This window comes from Mauremys mutica, chromosome 20 (genome assembly GCF_020497125.1).
Source record: "Mauremys mutica isolate MM-2020 ecotype Southern chromosome 20, ASM2049712v1, whole genome shotgun sequence".
Lineage (NCBI taxonomy): Eukaryota > Metazoa > Chordata > Testudines > Geoemydidae > Mauremys > Mauremys mutica.
Genome location: NC_059091.1, coordinates 3,206,416 through 3,229,045, shown reverse-complemented (window position 1 = coordinate 3,229,045; position 22,630 = coordinate 3,206,416). Strand labels below are relative to the sequence as shown.

The 22,630-nt window shown below is 58.0% G+C and overlaps 1 protein-coding gene across 1 annotated transcript in view; it reads left to right on the top strand.

The window, feature by feature from the left end:
• Positions 1 to 219: 219 nt before the first annotated feature.
• ANKRD52 (ankyrin repeat domain 52) overlaps positions 220 to 22,630 on the top strand; it is a 41,067-nt gene continuing 18,656 nt past the window's right edge. Inside the window, exons 1-13 of the mRNA XM_044995451.1 lie at positions 220 to 341; positions 5,579 to 5,662; positions 9,424 to 9,502; positions 11,095 to 11,165; positions 15,717 to 15,917; positions 16,663 to 16,750; positions 18,131 to 18,273; positions 18,953 to 19,165; positions 19,366 to 19,444; positions 20,093 to 20,207; positions 20,978 to 21,060; positions 21,166 to 21,283; positions 22,336 to 22,404. Of these exons, the coding sequence (XP_044851386.1) occupies positions 315 to 341; positions 5,579 to 5,662; positions 9,424 to 9,502; positions 11,095 to 11,165; positions 15,717 to 15,917; positions 16,663 to 16,750; positions 18,131 to 18,273; positions 18,953 to 19,165; positions 19,366 to 19,444; positions 20,093 to 20,207; positions 20,978 to 21,060; positions 21,166 to 21,283; positions 22,336 to 22,404 (1,370 nt within the window). The 5' untranslated portion in view covers positions 220 to 314. The remainder of the gene's footprint in view (positions 342 to 5,578; positions 5,663 to 9,423; positions 9,503 to 11,094; positions 11,166 to 15,716; positions 15,918 to 16,662; positions 16,751 to 18,130; positions 18,274 to 18,952; positions 19,166 to 19,365; positions 19,445 to 20,092; positions 20,208 to 20,977; positions 21,061 to 21,165; positions 21,284 to 22,335; positions 22,405 to 22,630) is intronic.

The following is a 22,630-nucleotide window of genomic DNA, read 5'->3' as shown; positions in this document are numbered from 1 at the left end:
AAGCCCCCCCCGAGGCCCGGCTCCCCCGCCCCTGAGGGGATCCAAGTGCCCCTCATTTCAGGGACCCCCCCAAAGCCCCCCCCCGAGGCCCGGCTCCCCCGCCCCTGAGGGGATCCAAGTGCCCCCCCTTCAGGACCCCCCCCGGGAGCCGCCTGGGGCCGCGGCCGGGCCTCCCCGGCAGGGGTCGCTGCGGCCTCCCTCGCGCGGTGGGCGGGCTCAGTCCCTCCCCGCCCCGCAGCCGCCGGAGCCGGAGCCGCCGCGGCCGGAGCCTGATGCCGGGAGCTCGGCGCTGAGCGGGGGGCTCGGGCCCGGAGATGGGGATTCTCAGCATCACGGACCAGGTACCGGGGCCGCCCCCCGCCCGGCTCCCCCCGGCCCCGCCCGCTACGCGAGCCCGGGGATTTGCGGCCTAGTGCGGAGCCGCCCCTCGGGGCCCGGGAGCGGCCTCCCGCCTCCCATCTCCCCGCTCCGGCCCGGCCCGGCCCGGGGAGGGGGCCGAACCGAGCCGGGCCGGGCCAGGCGCCGCCGCCGCCTCAAGGCCGGAGCCGGGCTCCGCGCTGCCTGTTTCCCGCCCGAGGAGACGGAGCCCGGCCCCGCCGCCCGCCCCGGGGCCCATCTCTGCCTCCCGCCCCCCATCTCTGCCCCCCGGGGCCCCCACCCACCCTCTGCCCCCGCCCCCCATCTCTGTACCCCAGAGCCCCCACCCTCTGCCCCCATCTCTGCCCCCGCCCCCCATCTCTGCCCCCCGGGGTCCCCACCCACCCTCTGCCCCCGCCCCCCATCTCTGCTCCCGGGGCCCCCACCCACCCTCTGCCCCCGCCCCCCATCTCTGTACCCCAGAGCCCCCACCCTCTGCCCCCATCTCTGCCCCCGCCCCCCATCTCTGCCCCCCGGGGTCCCGACCCACCCTCTGCCCCCGCCCCCCATCTCTGTACCCCAGAGCCCCCACCCTCTGCCCCCATCTCTGCCCCCGCCCCCCATCTCTGCCCCCCGGGGTCCCCACCCACCCTCTGCCCCCGCCCCCCATCTCTGTACCCCAGAGCCCCCACCCTCTGCCCCCATCTCTGCCCCCGCCCCCCATCTCTGCCCCCCGGGGTCCCCACCCACCGGCGGCCCCATCTCTGCCCCCGCCCCCCATCTCTGCCCCCCGGGGTCCCCACCCACCCTCTGCCCCCGCCCCCCATCTCTGTACCCCAGAGCCCCCACCCTCTGCCCCCATCTCTGCCCCCGCCCCCCATCTCTGCCCCCCGGGGTCCCCACCCACCCTCTGCCCCATCTCTGCCCCCGCCCCCCATCTCTGCTCCCGGGGCCCCCACCCTCTGCCCCCGCCCCCCCTCACTGCCCCCCGGGGTCCCCCCCCACCCTCTGCCCCCGCCCCCCCTCTCTGCCCCCCGGGGTCCCCACCCACCCTCTGCCTCCCGCCCCCCATCTCTGCCCCCCCGGGGCCCCCACCCACCCTTTGCTCCCTCTGCCTTCGGCCCCCTCCGGTGCCCCCATCCACCCCCGTCCCCATCTCTACTCCCCACCCTCTCTGCCTTTGGCTCCCCAGACCCCCCACCTACCCTCTGCCCCCACCTGTGTACCCCGCCCCCATTTCTACCCCCTCTGTCTTCACCGCTCCAGTGCCCCCATTCACCCTCTGCTCCCTATCTCTGCCCCCATCTCTGCTCCCTCTGCCCCTGTCCACCCCCTGTACCCCACCCCCAATCTCTGCTCCCCACCCTCTCTGCCTTCGCCCCCCCAGAACTCCTATCCACCCCCTGCCCCCTCTCTGCCTTCTGCCCCCCAGGACCCCCCACCTACCCTCTGCCCCCCGCCCCATCTCTGCTCCCCACCCTCTCTGCCTTCGCCCCCCCAGAACTCCTATCCACCCCCTGCCCCCCCTCTGCCTTCTGCCCCCCAGGACCCCCCACCTATCCTCTGCCCCCCGCCCCATCTCTGCTCCCCACCCTCTCTGCCTTTGCCCCCCCAGAACTCCTATCCACCCCCTGCCCCCCCTCTGCCTTCGCCCCCCTGGGGTCCCCACCCACCCTCTGCCCCCCGCCCTCTCTGCCTTTGCCCCCCTGGGCCCCACCCTATCTGCACCCATTTTTTGTCCCTTTCTGACCCACTGCCCCATCTCCCCAGCGCCAGCCTCTTTGCCCCCCAGCTCTGCCCCTCCTCCCCACCCCACTTGGCCTGCCCTCATCTTTGCCTCCTTCCCTTTGCCCCCCCCATATTGGTGTCTCCCATCTCCTAGCTCTGCTTGTTCCCCATCTTCTCCGTGCCTCCCCTGCTCCCATCTCCTTCCTTATCCCCCGTCTCCCCTTCCATCCTTCCTACCCCCTTAATCCTCCCATCAACCTCTTTATCCCCCCCGAAGCCTGGCCAGGATTTGAGCCTCCCCATCTTCATTCCCTGCCTTTCTCCCTCTACACCCCCTCATCCCCCTTCCCGTTTCAGCCCCCCTCGGGCCCGAGGGGGGCTTGGTTTGACACCACCCACGGCGTGCACCCCACTTTCACAAGTTAGGGGGTGATTCATCTCACACCCCACTTTCATCACTGGGGGTGGGGTTCGGTGCCCCTGTGCTGTTGTATGCCCTGCCATTTCCCCGGGTGTGATGAGGCTTTTCCCATGCACCCTATTGCCATCGGAGGTGTATGTGAGTCAACTTCTCTACATACTGGGGGGGGGTTGCACCCCACTTTCCTTGGGTGTGGATGTGAGTCAGTCCTGTCTGCACCCCACTTGACTTGTGTCACAACCCCCAAATCAGGAGGGCTGACTGATCTCTGTAGGTACCCCTCTCACCCGGGGGCGGGGGGAAGAGTGGCTATACAGATGACCATCGCCACATACTATTCCCCTGAAAGGGTCAGGTTTCAACCATCTCTGCATTGTAAGGGGTATGAATGAAACCTCCCGGCCCCAAGGAGCCTGAATCGCTTTTCCCCTCCCTGTCGGGTATGTACTTCACTTTCCTAAGGCAGAGCATATTGATACACAGTCGTCACCCCCATTACTCCCTGGATGACGCCCAGCACCTCCCCCTACTCCTCCAAATACTCCACTGGCCCGCAAACATCTCATCTTTAACCCCGATTTGACATGAGCCCTCTTTGTCATACCCAGACAGTAATGATTTCTGAGATCTGGCCTGCTGAGGCCTCCAAGCCAAATATTTACCCCTCCTGTGGTCCCTCGCTGTTGCAATCTCACCGATAGGCTGTGCATTTAAAGCCTCACATGGCGGGGAGAGAAGGGAACAGGGGAGTAACCTTTTTTTTTTTTTTTTGGTAACCAAAACATTCAGCTTCCCTTGTGAACTGTGGGTGGGTGTGTCAGTCCCAGCATTGCTTGCAAGCTCCGCTGAAGTCCGTGCACGGCATAATTATCATCTATGCATCTTTTTTTTTTTTTTTTTGGAAATGTCTAACGCTGGATGCTGAGTCCACTGCATTCCACGCGAATGACTCACTCGTTCCCTCTGACTGGGATGTGTTCCCCTACCTTTCGCTGTTTCATGCACGTGTTTGGATGGAGAGGGGAGAGGAAATCTGGCGTTAGCAGGGTAGTAAGGGCGGAAAGTCTGCCCTGGAAATGCAAGTTCAGGGTTCCCTCTGCTGAGCAGGCCAGTCAAGATGAGCAGATGCGGTTGGTGTTGGTTGTCTCCGGTGCCGGAGTGAGTGAGGTAGACAAAACGTGAGGGCGAGACGGAGTAGGCACAGAGCTCTCAGCTGCATCACCCCAGAAGCTGTGCTGCTTGGAGATCTGCTTTGCGTAGAGAGCTGATTTGCTGCGCTACCTTGAGCGAAGGGTGGTGGTTTGTTTTCGGTCCTGGCCACAGTGTGCTTGGTTCTATACAGACGTAAAGGCGGCCGCGGTCCCTGCCCCAAAGGGCTCCCAGGATAAACGACAGAAAGTACAATCTAGGCAGCGGGGTTCTGTTACTGCTGCAGAGAGGCGCGGGGTAGCTGCCAAAGCTTGGGGCTCCCTTGGGGGATGCTCACCCACCGTAACCAAACCTGCACCAGGTTCCCAGGAGGGTGTGTCCCCCCCGTGCCATCAGAATGGAAGATACCAGTCGGGATTCTGCCTTTCCCTGAGGTCGGTCTTCCAGGGTACCACTCCTGTTAACTGCGTGCTCTCGGCCACTGAGAGGGGTCGGAAGGTGGATTATAGGGTGAAGTAAGGGACGGGACAGGGATTTCTGGAGCACATCGCAAGTGCTTGCCCGTAAAGATCCATTTTCGGCCAATGGGATCAGTGCTGGCATTTTCTGGCTATAGCCAGAAAATCTTATGGCAACTGAAGCTAGACCGGGAAGTAGTGATGGGAGAGGTGAAGGGGTTTGGCTGGTACCCGGCAGCGTGAGATTTGAGCAAAGGGATCCGCTCTGGGCCATGTTCACTCTCTTGCTATTGACAGTCCATACGTGGGTTCTGAAAAGTGTCTTCGGGTTCAGAGCCTGCCCCTCACTGAGTGACCCCCAAGATCTAGCTTTCCTGAGTATTTGCTCATCGGCTGCTTGATCCTCTTGGGAGCAGATGGCTCAGGGGATTTGGGAGAGGGATGCAGCATCTTTCCCCTCTAAGGCACTTGTTAAAATTCAGGCTGGGTAAGAAGTGTAGGAATCGCTAGACCGGATCAGACCTGTCATCTATCGAGACAGTATTTTGTCTCAGACAGTGGCCAGCATCGGCCACTTCAAAGGACGTTGCAAGAAGCCCGGGGGAAGGCAGATGTGGGATAATCTACCCCCTATGAAGGTCTCATCCCAATAATTAGAGAGTGGGTTAAGCCATGAAGCTTGATGGCTTATATCCCTTCCTCAACGAGTTTTGTTGGCATCATAACTTCTTATAAATGGCCAGTTCCTCTTTGAGTTTTACAAAGTCTTTGGCCTCCACAACAGAGCAATCAAAAGCCATTGCCAGCTGTTGAGTGTGGCCCCTGTGTGAAATGGGTTTGAGTCTCAGTCCAGTTCCCAGTGGGCAAGTGTCCACATCAGGAAAACCTCCACAACTGGCAGCAGGTGGCCCTCTTCTTGGCAGAGAGGCTAAGGGGACAGATTCCCACTGATATCTGGCCAGGGTCAGGGCCTGAATGGATGGTCCTGCCCCCCCCAGATGATGTCTTTCCAGGCCCATGGGTAGGGTGCAAAACTTGTACCGCGCTTCTTCATCTCGTGGCTTTATTCCCTAGGGTGGATAACCCGGCAATTTCCACCAACACTCACTTCGCTTCAGTTTTTTAACCCTTTCAGAAGCAGCAGCCCCTCTTTCGCCTTTTATTTTTTTAAACAGAAATTGACTTGTATAAATATTAAAAGCCTTCAGCTGCAAGGAGTGGGGGAGAATTCCTGTCCGATGCCACAGCTGGGCCTGTCTCCACAGCTGCAGCTCACTAGAATGGCTCAGTAGATGTTGCGTTTGCTATAGAAGCAGGAGCCCCAAACAAACCCAGGTGGCATGAGGTGACTAACGTGTCGGGCTGGTCTTGGGCTATATGAATGATGTTGCCGGCCATCCTCCCGTCCCTGTCCTTGCACATTCATTTTACCTGCTTCACAGCTTGATTGTCTTTCTCTTTGCAGCCTCCTCTGGTCCAAGCCATCTTCAACCGTGATCTAGAGGAGGTGAGGTCATTGCTGAACCAGAAAGAGAATATCAATATATTGGTGAGTGCTGGAGCAGCAGCTGCCTGGCCCAGCTTGGCACGCTGACGCTCCTGTCTCAGATTGACCTGTCCTCCTCCGTGTTGCCTCTGAAATATGCTTGTGTAGCCAAAGCAGAGAGGGTGGAACTGTTACGGTTCTGATAAGCGAGCGAGAATCTTTTCTGCAGTGTGATCCAGTGGTTAGAGTAGGCAACTTGGAGGGAAGGCTCCTGGGTTCTATTTCTGGCTTTGCAACTTTGGCTCAGATTTTTAAAGGTATTTAGGGGTTGCAACACCTAACTGACTTAGGCTCCCAAGCTAGGCCTTGGGATGCCTAAATATCTTAAAAAATCTGGGCCTTTGTCCCCTGGCCTCCCTCTCCCTATCTGTAAAATGGGGTTAATGGTACATCCTAGTCACTGGGAGACTTGCCTGCTCTTTATAAAGTGTTCGGACAATGCAGTGGCTTGTCGGGTTTCTGCTCTTCGTTTGAAGGCTGCAGGTGAATGGAAGGGCAGTGAAGTGGGACTAGTTGGCTGCATGCCCAGCATCCCTTGCTCTCCTTTGGAACAGGGGTCCAGCATAGGCTGATGAGAGCAGGGCTGAGCTGTCTGTGTTGAGGCTGCCCTGATTGGTGGGGCAGAGCTCACATCCCAAGGAATACAGACGCACTTTCACTGCCCCTCTTTTAAATTTGGCTGCGGAGTGCACCCGAGCAGGGTGGGGATGGCCGAAATGCAGCCTTGCAGGTGCTACCACCTGGCTGTTCTCACCTTGGGTAAGGAGGTGTGGCTTGCCAGGCCCAGAATGCAGTGGTCCAGACTGAGTTGTTTGGGGATGGGGTTGGCCCTTTGGATGAAGATGCCACATTGAATGCTGCAGTCTTCAGACCACACCCCGTCTTCAGGACGAATAGTAGCCGCCAGTTCGTTCACTCTCTTGCCAGTCAGATGCATCCTTCTAGCTCCTGGTAACGCTCATTTTGGGTGCCCTTGCTTCAGAGGCCTCCTGGGTTGATCGTGACCCATGATGTAACCTGAATAGCCAGCTCTGAGGAAGAGGAGTGTAAAATCCGCATGCAGATGTTCCAATCAGACTTGGATGCAAACACTCCCTTACTCTGGCTTACAAGATTCCTGCAAACAAAGCAGTGGCAGGTGTGTGGCTGAGAGAGGTGACTCTGTCTGTCGGGTAGGCTGGTGAATAGATTCCAAGGCCAGAAAGGGGGACCACTGCGATCATCCGATCTGGCCTCCTGAATCACACAGACCAGAGAGCTGCCCTGAAACACTTCCTGCTTGGACTAGAGCGGATCCAACCTCGATCTGAAAACTGCCACGACAGAGAGTTCACCACGACTCCTAGTAAATGATCCCAGTGATGACCCTGACTGGGTCAGCCTCGCTGGCTGTCTGTGTGTGGCACTGGGGGACTGGCTCTGGATCAGTGACTAGTTGCTCTTTTAGGCTGTGTGTCTAGGTCAGTGTCATGGGTTCTGGGTAAGTGGCTGAGTCCGGTTCAGCATCTTACTCTCTGATAGGCTGTGGGGCATTAATGAGGTTTTCACTGCATGCTGCCCCCAGCTGTGCTCTGGCCTAGTGTTGTTTTTTCTGCATGCTCTTGGCCATTGCATCTAATGCTTCCGCCTCTTTCTGTCGATGCTGCAGCATGCACGGGGCTAGCACTGTTGTGTACCCTGAATGAATAGTGCACGGGAGCAGCATAGGTCTGGGTCGAGCATCGTGGGCTCTGTGCTGGCTCAGAGGGGAGGCCTAGCACTGTTTTTGGTGCCAGCCACTGAGACTAATGATTAGATCATATCTTGACATGTTACAAAGGGATCGGGAGACTTTGTTCCTTGGCTGCCTCGTTCAGGGACGTGATAATTCCCTTCTCTTTAAAGGGAGTTGATCAGGATCATCCTTTCTCTAAAATGCCTTTGCTCTGTTGCCCGAAAAACGAGAGAACGATTAACACTTAACGGGCGTATCTCTTTGGGTGCTGATTTCACTTGGGAATGAGATTGGTCAGTTTCACTTTCTGCTTCTCCAGATTGTTTGCCAGTCCGACCAGTCCTTTTCTTGATTCTCTCTCTTTTTTTTTAATTTAATGAAAAAAAAAATACAACTTTCGTTAAATGCAACTAAAAGGTGGGACCTAAATCTCTCTTCTGTGCCCCTCTAACCCACTTGGTGTTTGCCGAGACTGAGCCAAATGCCTCAAGGAAGAGGTTACGCAGGGCCCAGCACCAAGCGAAGAAAACTGATCCTATCTACGCTGTGCTTCCTGCACCTTTATAGCCTCTCCCAGTCATTTGGGCTTGGTGCGTTTGGGGAGCTGCTTGTGGTGCTCGCAAGCGTTTATTGTTGTTGGCACTTGACGAAGAATGACGGGGTGTGTGAAGGGCATGCAGAGCTGCTTGGTGGTTTTATAAACCTTTCATGTAGGGATCTCCAAGCGCTTTGCAAACCTTCATTAAGCTTTACAACCCTGCGAGCTGGATGCCATCTCTGTTTAGGGAAGCTGGAGCAGGGAGGAAGTGAAGTAACTTGTCCAAAGTGACAGAGCTAGAAATTAACCACCTGAGAGTCCTGGCTCCCAGCCCCCTGCTCTAACCACTAGACCCCACTCACCTCCCCGAACTGGGAATAGACCCCTGGATTCCTGGCCCCCAGCCCTGCTCTAACCACTAGACCCCACTCACCTCCCCGAACTGGGAATAGACCCCTGGATTCCTGGCTCCCAGCCCTGCTCTAACCACTAGACCCCACTCACCTCCCCAAACTGGGAATAGACCCCTGGATTCCTGGCTCCCAGCCCCCTGCTCTAACCACTAGACCCCACTCACCTCCCCGAACTGGGAATAGACCCCTGGATTCCTGGCTCCCAGCCCCCTGCTCTAACCACTAGACCCCACTCACCTCCCCGAACTGGGAATAGACCCCTGGATTCCTGGCTCCCAGCCCTGCTCTAACCACTAGACCCCACTCACCTCCCCGAACTGGGAATAGACCCCTGGATTCCTGGCCCCCAGCCCTGCTCTAACCACTAGACCCCACTCACCTCCCCAAACTGGGAATAGACCCCTGGATTCCTGGCCCCCAGCCCTGCTCTAACCACTAGACCCCACTCACCTCCCCGAACTGGGAATAGACCCCTGGATTCCTGGCCCCCAGCCCCTGCTCTAACCACTAGACCCCACTCACCTCCCCGAACTGGGAATAGACCCCTGGATTCCTGGCCCCCAGCCCTGCTCTAACCACTAGACCCCACTCACCTCCCCGAACTGGGAATAGACCCCTGGATTCCTGGCTTTCAGCCCTGCTCTAACCACTAGACCCCCACTCACCTCCCCAAACTGGGAATAGACCCCTGGATTCCTGGCTCCCAGCCCCTGCTCTAACCACTAGACCCCACTCACTTCCCCAAACTGGGAATAGACCCCTGGATTCCTGGCTCCCAGCCCCCTGCTCTAACCACTAGACCCCACTCACCTCCCCAAACTGGGAATAGACCCCTGGATTCCTGGCCCCCAGCCCCTGCTGTACCTGACAGATACCCTGAAATGGACTGAGGTATGAAAGGTAGTCCATTGCTTCTTCACCACGCTGTCTGTTATTGCTGGTCCTAAGCAGGCTCCTCCATCCACTTAGACTTACCCAGATGTCCTCAGGGCAGGAAGCAACATTTGGGTCTTTAGGGTGGGGGAAGTTGGATGGGGAAGGAGTGGTGTTTGCTGTGTGGATAGTTGCATCACGGCCTTTTCTTAATCTCCCTGGGCAGGACCAAGAACGACGAACCCCACTGCATGCTGCTGCCTACTTAGGAGATGTCCCAATCATTGAGCTCCTAATACTGTCAGGTAAGACCCGCAACTGTCTCTGCCCAGTATAGCCCGTTGCATGGACGTGCTTAGGTTTAGCCGGCCTGGCCCTCCTGTGGGTCTAACGTGGAAGGGCTGCTGCTCAAGGGCATGGGGGTACAAGGGTTTTTCATCCACAGGAGAATTGGTGCTTGAGTCACAAGGGAAACGTCATTAGTTGCTCTCACCCAGATGCCAAGAGGAGGTTTGTGCAAATCTTAAAACAACCTGGAACTGGATTATTGGAGGGGGTTAGGGAGATGCGGATTGGGATTGAGGGGCACCAGCAGACCTGGAGAGGGGAGCAGTGAATTGGGATTGAGGGGCAGTGGCAGAGCTCGGGGGAGCCTACCGCTGTAATACTGGGGGGCTATGGGGTCAGGATTGGGGGGCATTGACCGAGTTCTATGCGGGGAGCCCGGGGCTGGGATAGCAGGGATTGTGGGTCAGGATTGAAGGATAGTGACAGAACTGGCTGGGGGAAGCCTCGGACTGCAGGAGCGGGGTGGGGAGCCGCAGATCTGGATCATTTGTTGGGTGTGGGATGAGGACTAGAGAATTTTGCTCAGCACCTGCCTGCTGCATGCTTGGCTCTAACCCAAGGTACCAGCCCCTCCATTTCCCTCTGAAACGGCTCAAGTCTACATCCAGGCTTGCTCGCCACACGCCATAGACGGGAGAAAAACAGCCCCATATCTGACATTCATTGTCATTGCTCCCTCTAGGTACCCTTGACTTGTCAGCAGTTTGCTGGTGGCGTGGAAGAGCCTCTAGTGATCCTACACCAGCCCCGACGGACGTGTTTCACGTGGCTTTCAGGGCAGGGCAGCTCTACGCAGTAGAGCCGGGGCAGCTGGGTTTTGATGGTCCTAGGCTGGCACAGAGAATCTGGAGCCAGCAGAGCAGGGATGACAAAAGCCAGGCCTGCCGACTCCTGCAGTGCAGCTCTGGTCTCCTTCACCTGTGCACAGAGGCACAGCATACAAAGACCTACAGATTCCAGTATGAAATGCGCCATCTTTGTCTGAGCAGCCTCCTTTTAGATCATGATGACGAACTGCATTCTGGGACTGATAGTCTTGTGGCCACTGAGATGAAGGTGGAGCAGTGTGTGCTGGGAAATGTAGTTTTTTCCATTTACCTCAGTGCTGCATTCCCTGTGCTTCATGCCAAGGAGCTGCAGCCCTCTGCTGGGCGTAGCTTATCCCCCTGGTGCCGGAGCATGTGTCTTGTAGCATCCAAACGAATGGTAGAGCTACGCTACAGAAGCACCACGGTCTAGTGCTAGACAGTGACAGAAGGGGTCTGCGGATGTAGGTAGAGTTCTTCCATCGGCCCAGCTGTGTCTACAGCGTGGTTTCGATTGGCTTAACTTCTGGCTCCGAGGTGTGAAGGGTTAAGTGTTGACCGGCCCTAAAGCTCAATATGTTTCCTTCTTTAACCGAAGAAATTGATACGCTGTCTGACCAAGCAGATGCAGCAGTGGGTGTTTAAAAACAGCGATGGTGCCTTGGAGCATCTGGCAGTCTTGTATCCCAGCAGTGCCCCTTGCCCAGATGTGTTCACCTCCTCTTTCTGCTCCGTCTCCTCAGGTGCTAACGTAAATGCAAAGGACACTGTGTGGCTAACCCCGCTGCATCGCGCCGCAGCTTCCCGCAATGAGGTAGGTGCCCTTGCAAGCCTCGCAGTAATGAATCGGTCGGTCTCCTCTGGGCTCTTTTCTGAGTAACTGTTTTCTTCCCCCTGCTTTCTGCATGCCTGCTCTGAGTCCAGTGAGAGCCCTGGGGGGAGTGGATGTTCCCTTTTGACGCAGTTAAAGGACCATCCAGACCCCATAATAATTTGAAAAATAGAAAACAGAACTGGGAAAGACCCATAATACTCCCTTTACTCCACCCCCAATACGTGGGTTCTCCCTGCAACATCTTCCCATTAGGGCTTTGTCTGGTTCTAAATGCCCCACGTGATGGGGCTCCCACCTCTTTCTTTTAGGAGATGATGCCGCAGCCTAATGGATCTCATTGTCAGGAAGTATTTCCTGATATTCAGCCTTCCCTGGGCTTAACTTCACTTTATTCATTGTAATAATACTCCTGGGACCACCCTAGCCAATCCCCCTCCCACCGTGGTGCTTACACCTTTCAGCTGTCTGCTAGTATCACGTCTGCCCCTTCCAAGGGCTCATTTCTGCCGTCACATCTGTGCACTTAAGTTTCTTTGCAGGCAGTGGCAGTTCTGTGTGCAGCGGGTGCCCGATAATGTTGTTTAGCCAAGGTACACGTAGTTAAATCTTTCCTCACGTGCAGCTCTCTGCATCGATTTCCAGCGTGTTCCTGTGACAATGATAAAGGTCAAGCACAATTGAATCTGTCAGCATGCGTAGTACAGACGGGTGGCCGCTGACGACATGGGCAGCAGGACAGGCTGGAGGTGCCAGGCTAGTCAGTGACTCCTGAGCGCTAAAAAAGGGGCTTTTGTACCAGGCGACTACTCCCTGGCATCCCACGTGCGAGCTACTGACGGGAGTTTCTCTTGTATGCCAGGAGTAGCAATTAGGTGTCTCAGAAATTTCTTCTTCCTACTTCCTCCGTGCCCTGTCCTTTCTGCAGTTCGGTGAGCAAGTGTTGTCGAGCGCTCACCTTCCCCACTCAAATGTCCCCCGCAAAACTAAGCAAGGATTTAAAACTTTGAACCGAAACATCGTGAAGCTGCCACTTTAGTCTCAGTTCCTTTCGGTGCTGGTCCCCAAGAGATCTGTACCCGGAGGGAAACATCAGAGCTCCTTCATCACTAGCCAGTTCGGTCCAGTTCTGGGCAGAGATGCTATGAAAGGGGGGCTTTTGTTTTGGTCACAGGGTTGTGACGTGGGTGGCAGAGGTTGGCTAAACAAATATAGAATCATAGGATCGTAGCACTGGAAGGGCCCTCGAGAGGTCGTCTAGCCCAGTCCCCTGCACTCATGGCAGAACTCAGTATTTTCTAGACTGTCGGGGACAAGTGTTTGTCCAACCTCCTCTTAAAAATCTCCAGTGATGGAGATCCCACAGTCTCCCTGGGCATTTTATTCCCGTGCTTGACCACCCTGACAGGAAGTTTTTCCTCATGTCCAACCTAAACCTCCCTTGCGGCAGTGGAAGCCAATGGACATACGGACAGCTTGAGGGAGAGCAGAGCATTGTGGTCTAGCGGCCGGAGCAGGGGACTGGAGAGCTGAACCTAGTCACTAACGTGCTACATGGACTTGGGCAAGCTGCTTTGTCCCTCTGTGTCGTAGGCTTGGCTGCGTCTGGAATAGGGGTAGGAGCCAGCCTACCTTTCGGGGGGTTGTGGGGTACATTGTTGGCAAAGCCCTTTGAGGTGGGCTAGAGAGGCAGAACTCCACGGCAGAGAGGAAGAACCCGCGAGTCCTGGGCAGCGGGAGAATTCCTGCTAATCGTATTAGACCCGAGGAGGAGTGGGGAGCGTCTCAAAGGCACCGAAGGCATTTAAGAGCACAAATCCCACTGGCCCTCAATGGAACCTGAGCATCTAAATCTCTTAGGTGCTTTTGAAGGTCTCCCCCATGGAATCTATCCCAGCGCTGAGGACGTTTCCAGGCAGGGTCCTGGCTTTGGATTTGAGGGCTGCGGTGCATGACGAGGGTGTGCTGGGGTCTCTCTTGTCCCCACCATTGTGCGGTTGGAGTGCCTCGCGCTCTGCTCTCAATCAGGCCCCTTGGAAGGGGCCTTTCTGCTCTGCTCACCAGTGCTCCCTGGAGGGAAAAGTGCTGAACTTCTTCGTTCTCCCCTACAGCCAGTTAACTTGTGTAATGGCTTCTCTCTGCTGCCCCCATGGCTTCAGGCCATGTCCAGCCGCTGAGCAGCCTAACCTAATCCCCGCACACGTAGGAAGTGTTGCATTCCTGCTCAGGATCAGCCAGCCCCTGGGAAAGGGGGTTGTGGTGCCTTGTCCTTGGAAAGGGGGGGGGAATGATGATAAAATATAGGTCAGTGGGTCACATGGGTCTGCGTCTGCGATCCTCACACCTCCCGAGTCACTCGAGAACGCTCATTAACTGCAAGATCACAGGACTCAGTGCCGGGGATTTTGCGCTGGGGAAAGGGGTCAGATCATGCCGGAGGCCTCTCTTTAGCCTTAGAACGGGCCATACAGGCAACAGAAGGCAGGTTTCCCCCATGCGCCACGTACTCCCCCGTGTGACTTTTTGGAGGGGCCTTCTTAAGGGGTGAGAGGAGCGTTCGGGCTCCAGGGCTCAGTCAGTCCTTGGCTGAGGCTGCCAGCAGGAGCCTGGCGGAGGGCAGCTGCTGCTGTGATTTGGAAGGTGGCTGGTGGCCCTCTGGGAACTACACCGAGAAACGTCACGCAAGGGCCACCAAACAGTTCACGAGCCTTTTGGTTGCTCCTGAGCTGGGCTGGATTCGAACCTGCCACCTAGACAGTCCATGGCCCACCCCTGAGCCCCCCAGCACGATTCCCCCATGAAAGGCCCAGGGCAAAGGAGAGTTCTTTCCTGGCCAGTGCCCACGTGAGGGCACAGAGCAGCATTCTGGGACGCGTGCTCCGTCTGCATGCTCCCAAGGATCCTGCGAGCCGCCAGCCCCCCGGGTGAGGAAGAACGAGGGGATCTTGTCAGGGCCAGGGACTCGGGTTGGAGTCGGAGGCATGGGGAGGTCTGTGCTGTTCCCTGCTGAGGAGGAACATGCTCTCTGTTCTAGAGGCATCACTCTTGTATGCTGACGGTTTGGAGAAGCAAAGCTGAAGTGGAACCGCTTGTGGTGGGCAGAGGGGGTCTCTAGAGGAACAGTGCCAGCTGCTCCCTGCACGAAGGCGGATGTAGCTCGCTTCAGATCCCCGAGGGGCTTGGCTGGAGAATGGAGCTTTAAAAAGCATCTCATTTTGTAGCTTCCCCGCCTGATTTCAGGGCCTCGGTCGGTCACACGTTGCCCCGCTCCAGTAGGCCGGTTCAGTGGTTTAACCAGCTGTCTGAGTTGTTTTTTCAAGGCCATGCCTCTTCCTTTCTCAGCAGGGGCTTTGGGTCAGGGGCAGCATCCTTTCCTCTTACTGGAATGGCTTAGTGATGATAAGGTAACCTCCCTTTGAGGCTTGTCACTGACCAGTAGGAGTCACTCTAGGGTGAGATAGGCGCAGTCTTGTGAGGGCCCAGATGCCCACAGGGTAAGGCTCAGATGCCCTGGTAAGCCAAAGGGACTTAGGCGCCCAGCACCCATTGAAATTCCATCTGTGGGGGGCGGGCAGGGGCCTGTGACGACCCCAGCCTGGGGCCCCTCTTGGCTATCATCGGCAACTGCCCGTGGCTTTGTCTAGATTTCAGTGGTTTTAAAAAAGAAAACTCACGCAATGAAATGAAGGACTGATACAAGTATGGCTAGCTGGTGCCTGGTATGGTGCCCGCTGCCCCAGCCAACTCTGCCAGCTAGCACCCAAGTCCTGAAGGGCAAACCTTGTCTCCCAGCCCTTCCGGTCCCAGGCTGCATCTAGGCAGGGGCGATTGGGCTGAATTGTCAGGGCAGTGTTTTTGAAGGTGCAGATAGAATTCGCCCCAGAGATGAGCCCATCGTAGGCTGCTCAGCTGCTTCGGCCCCAGGAAAACGGGTGTTTCACACGTGACAGCCAGCACACTTAACATCGTTGTGGAGACAGGGCGCGTTGTAGCTTACTGGGCGTCAGCCGGGTAACGCGTGTTAAGCTACAACGTGCCCTGTCTGCACTAGGGTTTTGTACCATCCTAGCTAACGTGTGATTGTTACACCAGTTTAAAACGCCGCCAGGCCTTTTGGTCCTAGTGGAGACAGGGCCTGAGGGCCAGTCTCGCTCCCCGGCAGAGCCACCCTTCTGCAGCAGGGTGCCATTGAAAGGGGAGCTGCCCAAGCTGGCAGGCGTGGTGATGAGTGCGGTGTGCAAACCCAACCAAATCGCAGCCTTCCCACACCAGCCTGGCCCACTCTGATACCCAGCAGCTGTGCTCAAGATGAAGCATTGCATGCTGGGAGTTGTAGTCCCTGGGCGAGCTGTGGGCTGCTGTTACCGATCTAAGAGGCGGGTAGGGTAACCAGACTCGTTGCTAGTGATGAACCTGCTCCTTCACCCCTGGCTGCTTGGTTTAATTTCAAGACCGAATGGTGCTGCTTAGCTCCCAAGGCTTTGTCTGCCCCCACCGGCGTCGGGTACAGCCACCCTTTCTCTGTCCTGGCAGAAGGCACTTAACCTCCTCCTGAAGCACTCAGCGGACGTCAACGCCCGCGATAAGTTCTGGCAAACGCCGCTCCACGTCGCTGCTGCCAACAGAGCCACCAAGTGCGCGGAGGCCATCATCCCCCTGCTGAGCAGTGTCAACGTGGCGGATCGCACGGGCCGCACAGCGCTGCACCACGCCGTGCACAGCGGCCACATCGAGGTGAGCGGCCTGCCCCTGCGTGTTCCTCCCCGAGGGAGTGCGGGCGGGTGGTCCGGGGGGAGGAGGCGCTCGGGACTTAGGGGTTCTCAGTCTGGTACTGTGACCTTGGCATGTCGGCTTCCCCGTCTGTGAAGCGAGGGTGATCTCTTGAGGGAAGGGACTACGTGGAAATGACGCAGTGACCGACAGGCTCGGGATTCTGGCCAGGTTGCTTTGTTTGTTGTTTGCAGCAGTCTGTCCGCCTTTTGGCTTGGGAGCTCTTTGGATCAGGGGCTGTATTCCATGCTGTGTGCGCAGCGCCTGACACACTGGGGCCCTGCAGCTGATCAGAGCCTGGAGGCGTTCCCAGAATACAAATATGGGGGAGCCATAAAGCATTGCTAAGCTGCTGGCTAGAGGTGGGGAAAGTGCTTCGCCCTTAGATACATGCGCTCCATGTGCAGGATCCTCAGCCAGGGCAGTGAGGAGCTGGGGGTGGGAATGGACACCCAACATGCAGCGTCTGTTTCCTGCCCTCTGAACCCCTCTGTCATGCCATGACCTCCTCCGGACACATCCCCGGCTGGCCAGGTTCAGCCAGCCAGGCTGGGGCTGCCGTTACGTTTAAATTGTGGCAGTGCCTGGAGGCCAGCCGGGCCCCATCGCTCCAGGGGCCGCAGAAAGCGTGAGGCTCTCGTGTGTGCCGGGGCGGGGTTGGCGGAATTTGGTGGGAGCCGTTCCTCTGACTGCTGCCTCTCTCCTCCAGATGGTGAACTTGCTCTTAAACAAGGGAGCCAGCCTGAGCACGTGTGACAAGAAGGAGCGTCAGCCCATCCACTGGGCAGCCTTCCTAGGTACGTCTCCCTTTGTTAGCTGGCCCTGTTCTGATACAGGTACTCCCTAGTTCCCCAGCGTCCCCTTTTGGGACTCCCCTGCAGGTACAGCCAGTGGCACAGGCAGTGAGTCTGGGCGGGCTCACCACTGGGTGTTCTCCCCTTCCCCCCCAGTCTCCCCAGTCCTGCACATAGAACCCCAAAACTGTCCCCTCCCTCTGCAGCTGTGAGCTCTTTGGGTGTCATTCAGCACCTGGGTGTGACTCTTTGTTCGGCAGCCAGGGCTCCAGATCTCTCTCGTCCCGGGCCTGGGTGCGTTCGGCATCACGTGGCTTGCCGTGTTGGAGGAGAAGGGACAGAGCCGCCGAGATCTGGTGGGCAGGGTGGGAGGAGAACCCTTTTCCGGATTCTCCCATCAGCGTGTGGCTGCAGGGGGGCGGGGGAGACGTAGGACTTTGGAGGGGCGCGTGGCACCTTTCGTATACAAAAGAATGTTATGAAGGTGTAACGGGGTGGCCTGTCCCGCAAAGGCCAGGAGGCCGGGGGCCAGCCAGCCCGGATTGCTCAGCCTGCCTGTGCCACAGGTAGCTACTTCCCGGCTTCAGGAGCAGGACTCCCTGGGTTCAGGTGATGGCAGAGAACTCAGGTTGGTGGGGGAGACCACCGGGACCAAGCTGGGCTTCTGGGGAAGGCCCTTATTAGGGGCTGGGAGGACCCCAGGGAAGCAGCCTGGGCATCAAGGCTCTCCCCATGAAAGGCAGCCCAGAGGGGGTGATGGGAAACTGAGGCAGGGGGTGTACAGGGCACATACAGCCTCTTCTCTCCCTCCTAACTTATGGGGGAGCAAAGTCTGGGCAGTGACAGCCGGGGGCAGCCTTGTGCCACTTCTTACGCTGCCGTCAGGCCCAAGTCCTGCTGTCATTAGCAGGCCATGGCCAGTGACAGGGCGCTGCACCGGGGGACGGCGCTAATATTATGCCACTGCTGCGCAGGCGGGGAAAAGCAGGTCCCCTCCCACTGCTGGTGTTGGTGTCAAAGGGACAGCCCGTGGGATTCCCTGGCGGGAGGATTGAACTGCGGGGAGGTAGGAGGATACGGAGGCTTGATCCACGTATCCAAGCCCCTGCCCATCCCATGTGGAGCAAGTGAAGCCAAACAAAGACATTTCTATCTGAATCGCCTTATTAGCAAGCTTCAGGGCATGGCTGGGGCGCAGGGAATCTTTCCCCCTCTGGGCCGCCCAGCTGGCTGGTCCGTGGAACGCGATGGCGGGTCCCAGTCCAGTGTCTGGTGGCTGCGTATCGACCCTGACGCCCCCATCGCCGCCGACTCGGTCGCCGTGCTCGGGACTCGCCAGCCGCTGAGGTGCTGCAGCCCTGAGCTCCTGTTTCCTTTGCACAGGGCATTTGGAAGTTCTGAAGCTGCTGGTGGCCCGGGGCGCTGACGTCATGTGTAAGGATAAGAAGGGTTACACCTTGCTCCACACCGCAGCAGCCAGCGGCCAGGTCGAGGTCGTGAAACATCTGCTGAGGCTGGGAGTTGAGGTGAGGCCAGCGGCGGCTTGGCCAACTCCAGTCCAGCGCCAGTGCGGGACCCTGGCTCCGCTGGCAATGCAGACTCGAAGGAAGGCACTGGGTGTAGGCAGAGGCTGGGAGATGTCCTGGGAGAGCGTGCGGTGTTAGTCCTTGGATAGGTAGCCGCCAAGGAAATCCGTGGGGGTGCTGGAAACCCCCTGGCTGTCGTGGGGGTAGTGAGGGGGCATTCTCACCCGTTGAGGCTGCACGGATCCACGCGGGATGCTGCTGGACTTGAAGCTAGAGAGGGAAAGCTGAGGCCCTGGTCACTTGTGCTTTTTAAAGATCCACCAGTGCTTTCCCCAGGAGTTAGGGGAGTTAATGCCATTGTCCTACCCAGATTCCCCCTGGAGTTAAGTGTTTGGCCCTTGTTTCTGTTGGATTTGGGACTTTTCTTCACCTCCTGTGCTGAGCAGTCGGCGTTTGCTCCTGTTTCCTGTGATGACTTGAGGGGGTCCCCAGGCACTGAGGGGAATGGGGGGTGGGTGACTTATTGGCATGGATGGGGAATGTGTGGAGGAGGAGATCAGGGATTGATGGCGTCTGGTTCTCGGTAGAGTGGGCTCCCCCCGCCCCCCCTTTTCTTGGCCAGTCCCAGCCCATCCTTGCCTGAGATCCCCTGACGTCTCGGCTCTGTTCGTTCCCGCAGATCGATGAACCCAATTGCCTTGGGAACACTGCACTTCACATCGCCTGTTACATGGGCCAGGACGCCGTGGCCAATGAACTCGTCAACTACGGCGCCAACGTCAATCAGCCCAACGAGAAGGGCTTCACCCCTCTGCACTTTGCTGCCGTCTCCACCAATGGGGCCCTTTGCCTGGAGCTCCTCGTGAACAATGGCGCTGACGTGAACTTTCAGGTAGGCCGGCCAGGGCTGGACCACGCGCATGAGACGTGCAGGGGCAGCAGGTGGCATGAACTCAGTGGGGCGTGGGCGGGAGGACGGAGTTCGGAACCCAGACGCGGGATCTTCCAGGCACGGACGGAACTTTCACCCCTCGATTGCCGAGCTCGGGGACCGTGTCACCAGCTGGCTTGTTTCCCCCTCTCTCCCTGCAGAGTAAGGAAGGGAAGAGCCCTTTGCATATGGCTGCCATTCACGGACGGTTTACGCGTTCTCAGATCCTCATACAGAACGGTAAGTGGCTCTCTGGACGCTGAGCTAATGTTCTTCTCCTCCCGGGCAGTTCACTCCAGCTCGCTCACCAACCGGTGCCTCCGGGCATCCCGTCCTTCTCTCCTTGTTTCAGTGTTAATGGCGTCTGCCAGGGGAATGAAGTGCCCTGCCTCCTGCCCCACCCCCAAAATCTAGGCCGCCCCTCACAGGGAGACACAGGTTAGGTTTAGATCTCGTGGGGCACCAAGCTGAAATTCCAGCGCATGGAAGCCCAGAGCTGCTAGATCCTGCCACCAGACCATCTTCCTCGGAGTCCAGTGCCAGCCGCTGTCTTGGCTGCTGCGGCCAGGGCTGAACCGGGGACCAAACGCAAGAGCTGCTACAGCTTGAGCTAAAGAGCCCGGGCTCCACAGCTGGGGCTGCGACGGACTCAGACGCTTTGCAGATCAGGCCTGGGAAGTGTGTGCGCATGTGGGGAGCAGGGATGAGGGCTGTAACACTCAGTCATCCGTGGGTTACAGTAGCAGTGAGGTTGGGCCTTCTCCCTGGAGACCAGCGGCGTGACGCTGTCTCAGTGCAATGCACCGCAGCCCTCCGGGGGGGCAAGTCTTGGGCTGCCTGAGCCAGAAACTCCCCACCAAGCCGGCTGCCTCTTGCTTTCTTTTCTAGGCAGCGAGATAGACTGTGCTGACAAATATGGCAATACCCCCCTCCATGTTGCTGCTAGATATGGCCACGAGCTGCTAATTAGTACTTTGATGACGAATGGTGCTGACACTGCAAGGTGAGGAGGCCTCCAGGGGGGCGTGGCGATGTGGGAGGTGCGGAGAGCGGGGCGGGGGGCGGGCTCAGCCGGTGGGAGGCAGTTTTCCCCCTGATGTGCAATTGACGTGAGGGATTCTGGGTTTTTTGCCTTCAGCGATTCTCCACGGCCCGGAGACGGGACCAGTTAGACCCGTGCTCAGAGGCAGAGCGGAGAAGCCTTCTTAGCTGCTGGCTGGTGGCTCTTGCTCATGTGCCTGGGTCAAACCGATCGCCAGATTTGGGGCAGGGGAGCAGTTCCCCCCTAGGTCAGATTGACGGGGACTTTGGGGCGTTTTTGCCTTCCTCTGCAGCATGGCGCCCGGCTCGCTTGCTGCATCATCGCTCATGTCTCCCCTACGGACCTTGGGCGGGGGGGTCCTTCGTGCTACACACAGAGACCTGGAGACGCTGGTTGATTTTCCAGAGGACTGAAATGTTTGACCTAACTATAGTCGTTGGGCGTGATAGAGGGCTCTGTGGGTGCACCTGAACGGCCTGCGTTAGACTAGGTCATCCCATGGGCCTGGCTAGCTTCAGGCTCTGCTGCTGTGCGGAAGGAAGTTTGCTGAGGATAGGGAGGGCTGACCGGGAGAGCCTGCAGGCTGCCATGGGGTAGGATTCCTTCTCCACCATCAGGAGACCCCCACGTCAGGGGGACAGGAGGAAGGACTGTCTGCTAGCTGGGGCTAGGGCTTCAGAGGGCAGCGACTGTGACTTCCGTTCCTATCTGGCCTCTCTCCCCGTTGGCAGGCGTGGAATCCATGACATGTTCCCTCTGCACTTAGCTGTTCTCTTTGGATTTTCAGACTGTTGTCGTAAGCTACTTTCCTCAGGTGAGCAAAGCCTGGGGTGGCTTGGGGGGTGGGGAAGGGGGGGTAGCCTGGGCTGGGAGGGGCCTGGCGAGTCCTTGCCTGACCCGTCTCCCCGCTGCCCTGCAGGTCAGCTGTACAGCATCGTCTCCTCGCTGAGCAACGAGCACGTGCTGTCCGCGGGTTTCGATATCAACACGCCTGACAACCTTGGGAGGACGTGCCTCCATGCTGCTGCTTCTGGAGGGTGCGTCCCTGCCCCGGGCATGGCCGGGCATCGCGCCAGGCTCACCGGCAGCCCTCTAGGGAGAGGCAACTGCAGCTGCTTTCGCCCTGTCGCGGGGACGTCAGGTTCTTTAGCCCCAAACGCAGCCTGCCTCCCCTCTGCGTACCGCAGTGTATAACGCAGGCAGTGTGGTCTAGTGGTCAGGACACGATGGGGGGTCAGCTCATCTGGGTTCTGTTCCCAGCTCTGGGAGGGAAATGGGGGCCAGCGTCTAAAGCAGGGCCTGGGAGAGCTGACCCTTTTGATTCCTGCTTCCGCTGTGAACGCGCCGGGCCTCTGGGCAAGTCACTGACCTTTGTTCCTCAGTTTCCCCATGTTTAAAATGCTTCCCTGCCTCCCGGGGGGTATGGTAAGGGGGGATCGGGCCATGCTGGTAAAGCACTCTGAAGAGTGAACGCGAAGTATTGGTAACTAATGAATTGTATTTCCTCGGGGCCCACTACAGTTCGATTTCATGCCGTTGCAGAGTGAGATCACGGCGCTGAAGGAGGGCGGGTTGCACAGCTCTCATCTCAGTGGGGAAAGAGGGGCTCACGGGAGCGGTGCTTTTCCTCCACCCAATCAGCAAGTCAAGGGCCCAGCAGGGAACAGCACCCAGGAGTCAGAGATCCTATTTGTAGCATGAAATCCAATGCCCAGATCATGCTAGCGGCAGGGGTCGAGTTTTATTACCCATCGCAGCCTGGCTGGAATACCTAGATACGATTCCCAGTCGCTGAAGAGCAGCAGGAAGAGAGAAATAGAGCCACAAGCGTGTTCCCGGAGAGCTGGAGAGTTGCTAGTGATACGGGCAGCCCCAGTGCAGTGGGTCATCTAGGCACCATGCCAGTGGGGACGGGCAGGGCGCTCGATCGTATGCTCTTGTCTTACAAATGGGAAAACGGGCTGCAGGCAGGCGCAGGTCACGTGTTAGGCAGAGCAGCCCCAGAGAGCCAGCGCTGACCGTAAGAGGGATGGCGTTCAGGTTCCACCCCAGCCCCTCTCAGCGGGTTTCCCCTCTGTTCCCTCTGCAGGAACGTTGAATGTCTTAATTTGCTGTTGAGCAGCGGTGCTGACTTGAGGAGGAGAGATAAATTTGGAAGGTAAGTACTGATGGCGGCACGCCCGTGTGAAGGGGCAGAGAGAAGCCTTTTGTGAACAATCGCACCCTCGGGGCTGCGGGACAGAGAGCTGCACGTTAGGCGCGAACCCCTGTGGCTGGGAAGATCTGCGGGCGCAGGGGGGCAGCAGGGGCTCGTCCTGCGCTGAAGGTGCTCGCAGAGGAGAAGTCACCCATATCCGTGTCCCCTCCTCCTCCCCCCCCCCGTG